Raw genomic sequence first — 15,665 nt, 5'->3', positions numbered from 1 at the left:
TCCTCAGGGGACAGACAGCCCTCCTCAGAAGGGGACAGACAGCCCTCCTCAGGGGACAGACAGCCCTCCTCAGGGGAGGACAGGACCTGGGGAATGGGTGCAGCACTGCTGTTCAGTCATCAGAGCACTCACAAGGCTGTCTGTCCTCTGCCCTTGAGGTAGACAGACATTCTATACCAATACGCTTAGTGCAGAGAAGCTAGTTTTTATTGTTTCTACACTTACTGACTTGGTGGCACAGGGTTTGGATTCAAGGCTTCGTAGGAAAGTGCTTTACCACGGGAGCCACACTGAGGTCCTCTGGCTTTTAACCTGCTTTTCAGATAGGACCTCAGGGTTTGGTTGAGGTGACTTCAGACACGACCCTGCCGTCTCCTCTATCTCTGACTCCCTCGCAGCTCTGGGTTACAGACGTGTACTATCATACCCAGCCTTATATCTTGTTTTGCTTTGTGTTATTTTTTAATGGCATTTTTGAATTCTTTCCTAAGATAGAAAGCATTAAACACAAATTAACATTTCTAACAAAAGAGCTGTCAATCAAATGAAGTAAGCAGTCTAGGCTGTGGGAGATCTCAGTATAGCTGTTGAGATAACAGGTAAACTCCTAACAGGATGCTGCAGAGAGGAAATCCTACACTGGACCAGACTCGCATCAGGTCAGACCTGGGCCTCCAAGGGCTCCTCCGGGGTGGTGAGAGAGAAGACAGAGGGGCTTCTTGCCCTCTGCCCTTCCCTGGTCCTAGATGCTAAACCTCTGGGGAGATGCTGAGAAACCAAAACAAATTTGCTGGGTTGGGGGCATGGCTCAAGTGGTGGTAGACCTGCCTGCCTGCCTGCCTAAAAAAGCAAAAGGGATTGAGTTCAAACACCAGTGCCACTGAAAAGAAAAAGGAAAAAAGAAAAGACAAATTGTGTGCCATCCCTTCTATGCTTAATGCAATTGTTAAACTTCCTCAAGGAAGGTTCCCCATGGACCCACATGCAGTTACCAAAGAATTTTTTCCTCCATGTGCAGGTACCCTTGGCTTTATTTACTTACAGCTGGCAATTCCACTTGAGCCATACATATATTTCTAGCTTTTTTGTGGTTAATTGGAGATACAAGTCTGGACAATTCATCTGCCCGGGCTGATTTGGGACTAGTATTCTCAGATCTCTGACACCTGAGCAGCTAGGATTATAGGAGTGAGCCACTGGTGCACAGCTCACTTAACAAAAACTTACAGCATTTGAAATCGCATTGTGAGCCAGGTGTGGGTCTGGGGATTGGTGTGAAAAGAGATAAATGGTTTGACCTGCCAGGTGCCAGTAATTCAGTTTATACCTGTAATCCTGGCTACTCAAGGGGCTGAGATTTGGAGGATGGAGGTCAAAGCCTTCCTGGAAGAAAAGTCCTTGAGCCGGGCGCTGGTGGCTCACGCCTGTAATCCTAGCTACTCAGGAGGCTGAGATCTGAGGATCGCGGTTCAAAGCCAGCCCGGGCAGGAGAGACCGTGAGACTCCTATCTCCAATAAACCACCAGAAAACCGGAAGTGGCGCTGTAGCTCAAGTGGTAGAGCGCTCGCTTTGAGCTGAAGAGCTGAGGGACAGCACCCAGGCCCAGAGTTCAAGCCCCACGACCGACAAAAAAAAAAAAAAAAAAAAAAAAAAAAAAAAGAAAAGTCCTTGAGACCTTGCTAACAAACTAGCAAAAAGCTGGAAGTAGAGGTATGGCTCATGGGGTCGAGTACTGGCCCAGCAAGCTAGAGGCACTGAGTTCAAACCCTAATACTGGATAAAAAAAAAAAGAAAAGGAAAGAAAAAAGTCTGGTGCCAGTGGCTCACACCTGTAATCCTGGCTACTCAGGAAGCTGAGATCTGAGGATCACTGTTCAAAGCCAGCCCAGGCAGGAAAGTCCATGAGACTCTTTTTTTTTTGGATCCAGTCATGGGGCCTGAACTCTGGACCTAAGCTCTGTCCCTCAGCTCTTCAGCTCAAGGCTAGTGGTCTAACACTTGACCACAGCGCCAGGCTTTTTTCTTTTTGCTTATGTGGTGCTGAGGAATTGAACCCAGGGCCTCAGGCATGCAAGGCAAGCGCTCTACCACTGAGCCATTTTCCCAGCCCCAAGTCCATGAGACTCTTATCTCCAATAAATCACTAGGAAACCGGAAGTGGCACTGTGGCTCAAGTGGTAGAGTACTCGCCTTGACCTGAAGAGCTGAGGGACAGCGCCCAAGCCCAGAGTTCAAGCCCCATGACTGACCGAAACAAAACAAAACAAAAAAAAGCAAACAAGCAAGCAAGCAAGCTGAGTGCTGGTGGCTCACACCTGTAACCGTAGCTACTCAGGAGGCTGAGATCTAAGAATAGCGGTTCAAAGCCAGCCCAGGCAGAAAAGTCCATGAGACTATCTCCAATTAGCCACCAGAAAACCAGAAGTGGCGCTGTGGCTCAAATGGTAGAGCGCTTGCATTGAGCTGAAGAGCTGAGGGACAGCACCTAGACCTAGAATTCAAGCCCATGACCAACAAAAAGCAAAAAGAAACAAATGACCAAGCCCAGGAGAAGGTGGTCAAGAAGGTGGGTAATTGGGCTGGGAAGGTGGTTCAGTGATAGAGCGCTTGCCTTGCATGCATGAAGCCCTGGGTTCGATTCCTCAGCACCACATAAGCAAAAAGAAAAAAGCCAGAAGTGGCGCTGTGGCTCAAGTGGTAGAGCGCTAGCCTTGAGCTGAAGAGCTGAGGGACAGTGCCCAGGCCCAGAGTTCAGGCCCCACAACAAAAAAAAAGGTGTGTAATTTACACCACAATTCTTTCAGAACAATTTAAGACATGATACTGTGTAGCTGTGCCCTACCAACAATGAATGAGAATTTAAAACAATTATGACAGGACTGGGGCTTGAAGTTAGGGCCTTGTGTTCTTCCTTGGCTTTTCACTCAAGGTTGGTGCTCTGCCACATGAGCCACACCTCCACTTAAGGCTTTTTAGTGGTTAATTAGAGATAAAAGTCTCATGGACTTTCCTGCCTGGGCTGGCTTTGAACCACAATCCTGAGATCTCAGCCTCCTGAGTAGCTAGGATGACAGATGTGAGCTATCTTCCCAGCTCCGTTTTCTAGTTTTTTTGATATAGACACTCATGACTATAAATTTTTCTCCTGACACTGCCTTTGTTGTACCTCGGAGGTTCAAGTAGTGTGCTTTCACTTTTATTAATTTCCAGAAAACTTTTTCTCTATTCCTTCAAAACCCACATGTTGACCATGTTTTGTTTGTTTTTGGCTCAATGTGTCTGAGTATTTTCTGTAGTATCTTTTGCTGTTTCTCTCTAGTTTAATTCCAAGGGCTGAATTCCTTTACTTTTTATCATAAAAAAGTTTTTAGTTTCCTATCAAATACAGTCATCTAGGTTGGCAATTGTCTTTCAGGGCTTGAATTATATCTTTCCATGCTCTACCTGCATTTAGTGTTTCTGTTATTCTGTTATTCTTTTTTTTTTTTTTTTTTTTTTTTTGGGTCCGGTTATGGGGCCTGAACTCTGGGCCTGGGCGCTGTCCCTCAGCTCTTCAGCTCAAGGCTAGCGCTCTACCACTTGAGCCACAGTGCCACTTCCGGCTTTTTCTTTTTTTGCTTATGTGGTGCTGAGGAATCAAACCCAGGGCTTCAGGCATGCAAGGCAAGTGTTCTACCACTGAGCCACCTTCCCAGCCCTGTTATTCTGTTATTCTAGTGGACCTTTATTTGTCTCTTCTCTGTTTCAGCTTTCAATATTCTCTCCTTGTTCTAAACATTTGATATTTTTACTATAAGGTGCCTAAGGATGTTTCTTCTCTAAAATTTGTCTGTTTGGAGCTGTGTAAGCCTGTCACACAGATGGCTCTCTCTTTCTCAAGGTTTTCTGCCATTATGTTATTGAATAGGTTCTCAATGCCTTTAGCTTATATTTCTTCTTCCTCGTCTGTCCCCATAATTCATAGGTTTAATCTTTTAGCTCATAATGTTCTTTTAGTATCTTTGGTTGGTTAATTCTTCAACTTCTGACAGCCTCTTTTCAACTTCTCCTATTCTATTACCTGGTCTTCCAGTTGTTTTTGTTTTGTCAGTGGTGAAGTTTGAACTCTGGGCCTGGGCACTGTCCCTGAGCTCTTCAGCTCAAGGCTAGTACTCTACCACTTGAGCCACAGCACCATGTTGGGTTTTCAGCTGGCTTTGAACTCTTAAGCCTCAGATCTCAGCCTCCTGAGTAGCTAGGATTACAGATGTGAGCCACCGGTGCCCACTGGCACCCAGCTTCCTGTTGAGTTCTTGACTTGAGAAAATGAGCTCTTTATTTCAAGGATTTGTTTGGTTTTTCTACATCTTTATTGAATACCTCTCTCAAACTCTTCATTCCTTATTTCACTCAGCTTCGTGGTTGTCTTCTCTTTGGTTTCACTGAATCCTCTCTGAACTCATTTAAACGTTAGTTCTTTTGTTTCATTAACAATCTTGTCATACCAATCTTGTCACTGTTCTATTAAGCACATTCCTCTTCACTTTTGCCCAACCCTTTTTTGTGGCCCTCACTGTTCTTGGAGGGAGACCTGTTGTCTTGTTTCCTTATGGATTCATATGCCTGGGTTCAGGATTTGTAGATTTCAGTCTCCTGGATCCTCTCACTTGGTTTTACTTTGCAGATTCATGAAGGTGGCGTGATGGCTAGATGGTAGTGTATGGATTAGAAAGGTGGGTCTTGGTTGAGAAATATTAATATCAGTGTGCAAAACACTGTGCAACTCAGGGTGAAGAAGTCTGGTTTCAAATGCTACTGCAGGAAGAAACCATGGACTGGTATTTCGTAAGCTCTAATGAAACAAGTCACTGCTACTGTTCAGATTGTTTTTTTAATTTTTTAATTTTTTTTTTTTTTGGTCGGCCGTGGGGCTTGAACTCTGGGCCTGGGTGCTGTCACCCAGCTCTTCAGCTCAAGGCGAGCGCTCTACCACTTGAGCTACAGCGCCACTTCCGGTTTTCTGGTGGTTTATTGGAGATAGGAGTCTCACGGTCTCTCCTGCCCGGGCTGGCTTTGAACCGCACTCCTCAGATCTCAGCCTCCTGAGTAGCTAGGATTACAGGCGTGAGCCACCAGCGCCCGGCCAGATTGTTCTTTAGATGAATATAGGATCCAGGGTGCATCCTCATGCTCCAGGAGGATGTACTGGGGGGCGACCATCTCTAGTGTCCTGCTCCAGTCAGGAGGGCAATGCAGGCTTTAAACTCCTTGTTTCTTCGGCTGTGATTGCTTCCCTGTAATTTCCTGGATCCCTACACACTTCTTATGGGTTCTCTTTTATTCTATCTTTCCCACCTCAGAATAGAGTCATTTCTGTGTAGATTATTCTCATTCACTGAGTGAGACTGAGTGAGCAAGACTGCATCTTGCCCTACCACCCATAAAGTTGCTTTGAGGCAGGGTCTTATTATGTAGTCTAGGATAGTCTCTAAGTAGAAATCTTCCCACTTCGGCCTCCTGAGTGCTGGAATTGTAAGTGTGCACCACCAAGCTCAACTCTAACACAGGGTTTTTTTTTTCCTCCTGTTTTTGTTTGTTTTCCCAGGCCTGGTGTTTGAACTCAGGGCCTGGACACTGTCGCTGAGCTTCTTTTGCTCATTGCTAGCACTCTACCACTTGAGGCCCAGCACCACTTCCAACTTTTTCTGTTTACATGGTACTGAGGACTCAAACCCAGGGCTTCATGCATGCTAGGCAAGCACTCTACTACTAAGCCACATTCACAGCCACCACATTGGGTTTTTTTAATCATTTGAAAATACTTTTTTTCTGAATAGTTAAGCCCCTACTTGAACTGTTAGGCTCTTTTGTTTCACTCTATTTCTAGTTTTTAGGATTATTTTCTGTGTGGTTTTATTTTTGCTTAATAATTATACAGTTCTATAGACAAATGTCCATGCACACTTGAAAAAATTTAGTTTGTTACGTCCTCCTATCCCTGGTTGGTAATCATTTGTGTGTGTGTGTGTGTGTGTGTGTGTGTGTGTGTGTGTGCGCGCGCATGCACGTGTGCCAATCCTGGGGCTTGAACTCAGGGCTTGGGTACTGTCCCTTAGCTTTTAAGCTTAAAACTGGTTTTTTTTCCAGGTGCTGGTGGCTCACAACTGTAATCCTAGCTACTCAGGAGGCTGAGATCTGAGAATCACAGTTTAAAGTCAGGTTGGGCAGAAAAGTATCTGTGAGATGATGATTATTATTATGTCAATCATGGGGCTTGAACTCTGGGCCTGGGTGCTGTCCCTCAGCTCTTCAGCTCAAGGTGAGCGCTCTACCACTTGAGCCACAGTGCCACTTCTAGTTTTCTAGTGGTTTATTGGAGATGAGAGTCTCATGGACCTTCCTGCCTAGGCTGACTTTGAACCGTGATCCTCAGATCTCAGCCCCCTGAGTAGCTAGGATGACAGGCGTGAGCCACCGGTGCCCGCCTCAACATTTTTTTCTTCCCGCAGACACGCATATTCTTACTGTCCTTGTGGATGGAATTCTTTTCACCTTGAGTTTTCCGCTTAGCGGCATGTTCCGGAGGTCACTGCACTAAGCAGCGCAGCCCCTGGGCCTGGAGCGGCCGGTCCTCGCCCAGCTCCTGGCCGGCGGCTGCTTTCCATCTCCTACCCGCCCTTCTCTCGTGAGAGCATGCACAGCCGCGGGAAGGTCGGGGCCAGGCTGCCAGCCAAAGTCCCATCTTTTGGAAGAAAAGTAGAACTGCAGCGAGACACGACGGCGACAACGCACGAACCCACCGCTGGAACCCACGGCGGCGGCGCGGCTCCAGCCCGAGCTCGCTTGGCGGCTGTCCCTGCACAGGCTCGGCGGAGCCCGGCCACCGAGCCAGCCACGGGCCGCCCTGGGGTGCGGCCAGGCGCCGGGCCCAGCCTGTCCTGAGGAGTCGAGGGCCGGAGCGCAGCCGCTAGGCCACACCCCAGCCTCCACACCGGGTTTGGAAGAGAAGCGGTCCTCCTGCGGATTCTGAAGCCAGCGCGGCCTCCTCCGCCGGCCAGGGCCCTCAGCGGACACCGGCCTCGCCCGGGCCACCCGCGCGCTGTTCGCCGCACTGCGCCTGCGCAGGAGCAGCCACGTGGGCCCGACCCACCGCCTCGCGGGGCGGGGGGGGGGCTCCGGAGCCGCCGCCGCGGCGCTCGCGTCGCCATGGAGACGAGGGCCCAAGCCACGCCGCCCGGCCAGGACCGAGCCAGGCTGCGGCGCTGAGGTAGGAGGGCCGGGGAATGCGGAGGGACGGGAGGGGGGCCCAGGGCGAGGCTGTCCCCCACACCCGGCCGGCCCGGGGAAGGGTTCCGCAGGAGGTCCTGCCCGGGTAACGGCCGCGGTGCCGGCGCCCCGCGCGGGCCTGGCGGTGGGGCCCCGCGTGTCTGAGGGGAGCAGCCGCCGCCGCCGCCACCGCCGCGCGGGCCGGGCTGAGGGAGCCGGGCGCCCCCTCCCCCCCGCGTCCCCCTCCCTCCCCCCCCGGCGGTCCCCTCCCCCCCGCGTTCCCCTCCCCCGCGTCACCCCTCCCCCCCGCGTCCCCCTCCCTCCCCCCCCGGCGGTCCCCTCCCCCCCGCGTTCCCCTCCCCCCGCGTCACCCCTCCCCATCCGGCGGTCCCCCTCCCCCCCGCGTTCCCCTCCCCCCGCGTCACCCCTCCCCATCCGGCGGTCCCCCTCCCCCCCGCGTTCCCCTCCCCCGCGTCACCCCTCCCCCCGCGTCACCCCTCCCCCCTCCGGCGGTCCCCCTCCCCCCCGCGTTCCCCTCCCCCGCGTCACCCCTCCCCCCGCGTCCCCCTCCCTCCCCCCCCGGCGGTCCCCCCCCCCGCGTTCCCCTCCCCCCGCGTCACCCCTCCCCCCTCCGGCGGTCCCCCTCCCTCCCCCCCTCCGGCGGTCCCCCTCCTCCCCCGCGTTCCCCTCCCCCGCGTCACCCCTCCCCCCCCGCGTCCCCCTCCCTCCCCCCCTCCGGCGGTTCCCCCCCCCCCGCGTCCCCCTCCCTGCACTCTCCAGCCCGAGGCGCGCGCTCTGCCCCGGGAGCCACAGCGCCACTTCCGGTTTTCTGGCAGTTAATTGGAGTTGGGAGTCTCCCGGCCTTTTCCGCCCGGGCTGGCTTTGAACCGCGATCCTGGCATTCTGGAGTAGAGTTAAATTCCAGCTGCGCTGAAACTTCACCTACACGGAGTAATACTGTATATACTCGGGCACGGGTGGCTCGTGCCTATGATCCTCACTACTTAGGAGGCGGACACAGAGACAATCAGGCCGAGTGCCGGGCAGGTACGAGGCCCTGGCTTGATGCCCAAGTATTGCTGAAAATGTTTTTTTTTTTTTTCCTGTTTTTTGTTTTTGTTCTTTCCCTGAGGGTTGATGACCCACACTTGTAATTTTACTACTCAAGAGGCTGAGCTCTGAGGATCATGGGTCAAAGCCAGCCCAGGCAGGAAAGTCTAGGAGGCTCTTACCTCCAATTAGCCAGCAAAAGGCCAGAAGTGGAGCTATGTCTCAAGTGGTAGAGCACTAGTCTTGAGCACAAAAGCTAAAGGACAGCACCTAGCCCCTGAGTTCAAGACCTAACACTGACACACCAAAACCCTATTCAGAGACAAAAGAGGTCCCTGCCAGCTTCTCGGCACTTCTTCCTGTGGGTTCCCCAGGTATTGTGCTAGTGATTTGAAGCCATGTAAATGTGTCACTACTCCCAGGCTGGTGAACCTGGGCCTGGCCCTGCCTGGGCTCCATAGCCACCCTCCCCACCTCCACAGCGTCCTCTTCCCCTGACCTCCATGCTGGTCAGGTGCCACTGCCCCTGTCCCACCCAGGGTTCCTGTGTGGAAAGGGGAATGGTGTGGCCTCATCTTTGTGATTTAGCTGTCTCAGGGGTTTGTCCACTCCTCTGTGTGCCTGAATTCACAGGGGTCGGGGCCTCACTGCACCCCCTTGATGAATCTGCACCTTTAGGCTCCTGAGGTTCCCTTTTCCCACCCATTGCACCACCACATCCCCGCAGGGGCTCTGCAAGGCCTCCATTGTCTCTGCTGCCTGTGTTATGAGTGGAATTGTGCCCCTCACAAGGAGCTGCAGGGGGCTGGATATAGCTCAGTGGAACACTGGCATCGCATTGTGTGAGGCCTGGGTTTGGTGTCCATCACCAAAAGGGGGTGGGGGAAATCACATGTTGAACTCCTTACATCTCACTCTGGTATCTAAGAATGTGACCTTTATGGAGATAGGGTGGCTGGTTCTAAATCCTTAGGATGGGACTATTCTGGAATAAGGTGAAACCCTAATCCAAGATGACTTGTGTCCTTATTAAAAAAAAAAAAAGTTTAATATGCACAGGTGGCTCATGCCTGTACTCCTAGCTACTCAGGAAGCTGAGACCTGGACGTTTGACCTGGATAGCAAAGTCTGCCAAACTCTATCTCCAGTTAACTAGCAAAAAGCTGGGCTGGAGATGTGGCTCAAAGTGGTAGAGCACCAGCCCTGAGCAGAAAGCCAAACAAGAGTGAGAGGACCTGAGCACAAGCCCTGAGAACACCAACAGAGAGAGGGAGAGAGAACGAAATTTGAGCATAGCCAGACTCAGTGTCATGTGAAGACTGGATTTCACTGATACAAGCCAGAGAACTATCAGAAGCTAGGAGAGAGACAAGCAACAGACTCCTTTGTTGGCATCTTTAGAGTGAGCACAACCCTGCCTGCCCTTGATTCTAGACTTCTGGCCTCTGGACCATTCTTGAGAACAAGTTTCTGCTCTCTGGGTGGTTGTGCTGTTTCTTTATAGCAGCCCTAGAAAACTCCATCCAGGCATGTATGTGTGTGTGTTGCCAGTGTTGGGACTTGAACTCAGGGCCTTGTGCTCTCCCTTACCTTTTCTGCTCAAAACTAGTGCTCTACACTTGAAGCATATCACCTCTGGGGTTGTTTTAGTGGTGGTGGTAGTGGTAGTGATGGTTAGTTAGAGATTAGAGTCTCATGGATTTTTCTGCCCAACTGGCTTCAAACTGCAATCCTCAGATCTCAGCTTCCTGTGAAGTGAGCACCAACATCTACCCAAGCCAGACTTGTTTGCTGGTGGAATCTTGTGGATTATTTTCCTTGGCCTGGCTTTGAACCTTGATCTCCTGGGTCTCAGCCTCCCCACAGTAGCTAGGGTGATAGGCATGAGCCACCAGTGCCCAGCTCCCATTAATTTATTAGTTAGTTCAGATTTTTATAAAGTTCTAACATGAGAAACCTCCAGCTAGGGAAAAGTGTAGCCTGGTCCTTAGGTGGCTGCCGCCCAGCTTCAATGTGACCAGCACTGTGCCACTGCTGTGCGAAGTGGAAGCTGATAGATTATGCACCTGCACCCTCTCCCCTGGAAAAACTTTTTTTGGGGCTGGTCATGGGGCTTGAACTGTGGGCCTGAGTGCTGTCCCTGAGCTCTTCAGGTCAAGGCTGATGCTCTACCACTTGAGCCACAGTGTCACTTCCGGTTTTCTAGTGGTTCATTGGAGCTAAGAGTCTTATGGACTTTCCTGCCTGGGCTGGCTTTGAACCTCGATCCTCAGGTCTCAGCCTCCTGAGTAGCTAGGATGACAGGAGTGAACCACCAGCGCCCGGCCCCAGGCTGGCTTTGAACTTCTATCCTTAGGTCTCAGACTTCTGAGTAGCTAGGATTACAGTGTGGGAGCGTGGGAGCCGCCGGCGCCTAGCCTAAACACTTGCCTTTAGCATAGCCACAAAATAATTATCAGCCCTACCTGAATGAACAGTAATTTCTTAATAGAATCTACCGCCAGTGTGTGCTAGATCTTAAGAGCAGTCTCCCTTTGGAGACGTGCGTGCTCGAATCTGGGAGCCCAGTGCAGCCCTACACTGCAGGAGGCTGAGTTGTCCCTAAGGCCCTTTTCATCTGAAACTCCCTGCCCCAGCCCATGACATTTATTTGTGGAAGAAACTGGGTCATTTGTTCCATTTATTTTTATGTAGGTCTGCCTTAATGTCCCCCAGCGGGACCTCGTCATTTATCTCCAAAGCATTCTCTTTTGCTGTATATATTCTGAAGTACTTTGTGTTTTTTTGAGATTTGATTGTAAGTGGTGGCCTTCAAAAATCCTATTTTCTCTCTCTCTGTCCCCCCCTCCTCTCTCTCTCTCTCTCTCTCTCTCTCTCTCTCTCTCTCTCTCTCTCTCTCTCTCTCTCTCTCTCTCTGTCATGGGGCTTGAACTTAGGGCCTGGGCACTGTCCCTTAACTCTGCTCAAGGCTGGCACTCTACCACTTTGAGCCACAGATCCACTTCCAGTTTTCTGGTGGTTAATTGGAGATAAGAGTCTCATGGACTATCCTGTCCAGGCTGGCTTAGAACCATGATCCTCATATCTCAGCCTCCTGAGTAGCTAGGATTGCAGCCACCAGGGCCTGGTACAAAATCCTATTTTCTCATTATTTATCTTGATAAATAGGAATATATTTGGGATTTTCATTCTGGTGCCAGTATTGGGGTTGAACTCAGAGCTTGGGTGCTGTGACTTATCTTTTTGACTCAAGGCTGATCACTTGAGCCATGCCTCCACTTTCCAGCATTATGTATATTTTTGATCATCGTATCTAGTGGTATCTCGTTGGGGTTGAAGTTAATATTTTCCTTTTTTTCTGCACTGAATTAGGATGTTTACTGGGCTCTTAATTTTCATGCCTAGAACATGAACATGGGTTTCATGCCTTTTCTCATGTTGTGGCCACACACACACACACACACACACACACACACACACACACACACACACACACACACACACACACACACACACACACACACACACACACACACACACACACACACACGTGTCTTGGTCAGTGTGAGAAAATGCCAGGGACAGGGCTGGGATGTAGCACAGTGGCAAAGTAAAGTATTTGCCTAGCAAGTGCAGCATTCTGGTTCAATCTCCACAACCAAAAAGAAAAGAAAGAAAATGGCAAGTTTAGAGAATAATGTACCAGCCATAGCGACGAGTCCCACCCAACACCATTTATTTCCTTTTCCAAAACAGTACCACAACTCTTTCGTAGTAAATAAACCTCAGAAAAAGGCATTTAATTGACTTCATTGAGAAAAATTAGGACAATTCTCTCACTTCAAAATTCCGCCATGAACGTCCAACTGTGCCTAAAATGTAGACCCTAGAATGGAACAATTTTCATGAGCTCTTTGGGGTTCACAAAGCTGTGTGGGCCTGGTGATGGGAGAAGCCCCCGGCAGAGGCCCAGGTGGCCCTGCTCGCTGTGCTGTGAGAAGGACGCGGAGTTGTGGGCATGCTCAGAGGTCCGGGTGTCAGCGTTGCTCACCGCAGAGCCAGCAGCAGAGGGATGGGAACGAAGAGGTGAGGCAGCACGTGCCACTCCTGCGGCGGCTCCTGGCCACACCGTCCACACCGTGTCGTTCCACTCTGGTGGTACTTGGACATCCGTTGAAGGTGGTAGTGGGAGGAAGGGCTGCTACCAGGCAGAGGATGTAGCAGGCGATGCCCAGTGGCAGGACTGGTGTCCTCATAGCCCACGGTCCTCAGGAAGGGGGCTCAGCACCAGTGGGCGGGGTGTGCTGAGGCTGGACAGGTGCCCATCTTTCTCCGTGGAGTAGAGAAGATGGAAGTTCCCACACAGGAAAAGAAGCAAGGTGACCCCAGAAGACTTGAGCCTCCGGAAATTTATCTATCTTAGAAAAAGCACATTAACTGGATGCGAGTAGCTCACACCTATTATCTTAACTACTCAGGAGGCTGACATCTGAGGGTCACAGTTTGAAGCCAGCCCAGGCAGGAATATCTGTGAGACTCTTACCACCAATTAATCACCAAAAAGCTGGAAGTGGAGCTGTGGCTCTAGTGGTGGAGTGCTAGCCTAGAACAAAAAGGCTTAGGGACAGCACTTAAACCCTGAGTTCAAGCCCCAGGATCGGCATCCACACAAAAGATTTGTGTGGATTTCAGATTTGTCTGCCATGGCTGGCTCTAAACTTCCTGAATAGCTAGAATTATAGGCGCGAGCTACCAGTGGCCTGTTAATTCTTAGAAAATCTGGATTTTTGTTTAAGCTATGATCATGTTAATGTATATTTTGGGATTTTTTTTTCAGCTCACTCCTATCTACTAACATGGAAGAAGTGACCAGGCCAGTCTCTGGGGCAGAGCTGGGGGACAGCGTCCCCCGCGCCCCCGCCATGGAGGACCGTAAGGAAGCCACGCCGCGTGTCAACACCCTGCCACCGGCTGGCCCATCTACCAAGTTCTTTTTCTTTTCTCAGAGCAAGAGGTTATATTATTGGTTTTAGTTGAAAGGATAAATTGTGGCTCAGAATTTTGGAAGTGGCAGACTGTAATTTTCTAGTTTCCAGCATCACCACTGAGAAATCAGATGACATTTTTATCACAGTCCTGAATATGATCTATTTTTATTTCTTTTCCTGATTTTTCTTTTGAAAATTTCTGATGATCTGAAATTTTTCTGAGATGTCCTTGATTTGGATCTTGTGCTGGGTTCCAGGCAGCCATTCCTGTTTGAAAACTTGGTTCCCACCCACAGCACCTTTCCTGGCTTGGTGGGGAGGGAGTGTCAGCACACCCCTCACCCCACCTTACCCCATCCCCACCCCAACCTTCCATCTCCCTTGGGAGGGGCTGCCCCTCAGCCCCATCTCCCTTCTCTGTCCTCCCTGCCCTGGGCTGAGACCTTTTTAAATGATTTACCAACCATTTCTGCAGAGAGGCTGAAGATCTAGAGATAAGCCCAGTAAACAACTTGACATGTTTTGCTAGAAGTTTGTAGTGATTTTTTTTTTAATGTGTACAGGCTGGTCCTGGGGCTTGAACTCAGGCCAGACCTGGGTATTATCCCTGAGCTTTTGTGCTCAGGCTAGCAATCTACCACTTAAGCCAGAGCTCCATTTCTGGCTCTTTTTTTTTTTTGGTAATAATTGGAGATAAGAGTCTCATAGACTTTACTGGCCCAGGCTGACTTTGACCCTCAATCCTTAGATCTCAGCCCCTTGAGCCGCTAGGATTGATTATAGGCATGAGTCATTGGTGCCCAGCTGCAATGATATTCTGTGAATATATGTGTGTGCCAGTCCTAAGGCTTCAATTTAGGGCCTGGGTGCTGTCTCAGCTCTTTTTGCTCAACTCTACCACAGTTTCACTTTGTTTTCTGGTGGTTAATTGAAGATAAGAGTCTTACAGACTTTCCTGTTTGTCTGGCTTTGAACTACAATCCTCAGATCTCAGCCTTCTGAGTAGCTAGGATTACAGGCATGAGCTACTGGCACCCAGCTTTTAATGGTTGTTTGGGGTTTTTTTGTTTTTGTTTTGTTTTTGTCAGTCATGGGGCTTGAACTCTGGTCCTGGGTGCTGTCCCTGAGCTCTTCAACTCAAAGCCAGCACTCTACCACTTGAGCCACAGGGCCGCTTACAGTTTTCTGGTGGTTTTATTGGTGATAAGAGTCTCACAGCCTGGTGCCAGTGGCTCACACCTGTAATCCTAGCTACTCAGGAGGCTGAGATCTGAGGATTGAAGCCAGCCTGGGTAGGAAAGTCATTCAGACTCTTAGGTACAATTAGCTACTAAAAAGCTGAAAGTGGAGCTGTGGCTCAAGTGGCAGAGTGCTAGCCTTGAGTGAAAAAACTCAGGAACAGTGCCCAGGCCCTGAGATCAAGCCCTAGGACCCAAACACATACAGACACAAAAGAAAGCAAAGCCGAAAGTATTTCAATGTCTATTTAAAATGGCAATAACAAACTGTTGCCAGTCACAATGTGTGACCTCACTAGAGGTCGCCTGTGCGAGTGCTGTGGCCTCTAGAAACTCCACTTTATGCACAGGAAACAACACAGGGCAGGCCACCTCTCAAAAGAGTCCTGGAGACTCAAGTCCCCAGCCCACTCTGCTGTCCACCCTTGCCATCCCTTTGAGCTGCTCAGACTTAAACGTTTGGTCAGCAGTGTATTTTAACTATGGCCTTGATTTCTAGAACATCCTGAGCAAGAGGATCCAGAGTTTGAGGTGGAAACGCTTCCCAGGGGAGCTGAGATGGCCGTGGGCCCCCGACCCTGTGGGTAATGCATCGGGGGCACAGTTGCACATTGGGGTATGGGAACAGCAGAGGTGCTGGGCTCCACAGATGGCATGAGCAGTGGCTCCTGTCTTTTTTATTCCAAGTTCAGCGAAGGAGCCAGGAGCTGATGCAGAGCAGACGAAGACAAGCATCAAAGACAGAATCCAGGCGCTCCGCCTGCGCCAGACTTTGGAGCTCCTGGATGAGATGCAGGAAGAGAAGGACTTCTCCATTCAGAGGACAAGGTGAGCTGCCGGCCCAGGGTCCGGGCCTCTCCCACTGCGTCCCTGGGAGCTCCACAAGGGGCAGGCCTGCCAGAGTCCACCCCACCGCGGCCCATCAAGCCCCATGGTCATGGTGTCCTCAGCCTCAGCTCCCTTCTCCCTCCCTCAGTCCATCAAGTTCTGAGCCCCTAGCTGTGTCTGGCCCCCAGCAGGCCAGTCAGGTGTGGTGAGGCCTTCACAGGCAGCCTCCTGCCTCCTGGGTTCCTGCTGGGCCTGGTCTGCATGGCTTATGCTGCCTTCTCCCAATAACCTGGCCGCAGCTATGCAGAGCATGTC

At 50.7% G+C, this 15,665-nt stretch overlaps 1 protein-coding gene across 9 annotated transcripts in view; it reads left to right on the top strand.

Annotated features, from left to right (window-relative positions):
- Positions 1–7,155: 7,155 nt before the first annotated feature.
- Positions 7,156–15,665, top strand: part of LOC138838045 (cilia- and flagella-associated protein 74-like) — a 47,515-nt gene continuing 39,005 nt past the window's right edge. For 2 of the 9 annotated variants that reach the window (XM_070037064.1, XM_070037061.1), the window contains exons 1-5: positions 7,196–7,247; positions 8,083–8,293; positions 13,134–13,228; positions 15,022–15,106; positions 15,210–15,350. In XM_070037064.1, coding sequence (XP_069893165.1) covers positions 13,153–13,228; positions 15,022–15,106; positions 15,210–15,350 — 302 coding nt within the window. In that variant the 5' untranslated portion in view covers positions 7,196–7,247; positions 8,083–8,293; positions 13,134–13,152. Of the gene's footprint in view, positions 7,248–8,082; positions 8,294–13,133; positions 13,229–13,268; positions 13,311–15,021; positions 15,107–15,209; positions 15,351–15,665 lie in introns of those variants that run through there. The other 7 variants (XM_070037068.1, XM_070037063.1, XM_070037062.1 and 4 more) reach the window with 7 other exon arrangements.

Source organism: Dipodomys merriami, unplaced genomic scaffold (assembly GCF_024711535.1).
Source record: "Dipodomys merriami isolate MVZ:Mamm:240054 unplaced genomic scaffold, mDipMer1.0.p SCAF_28, whole genome shotgun sequence".
Lineage (NCBI taxonomy): Eukaryota > Metazoa > Chordata > Mammalia > Rodentia > Heteromyidae > Dipodomys > Dipodomys merriami.
Note: the sequence above shows the minus strand (reverse complement) of the source record. Positions and strands in the feature narration are given on the sequence as shown.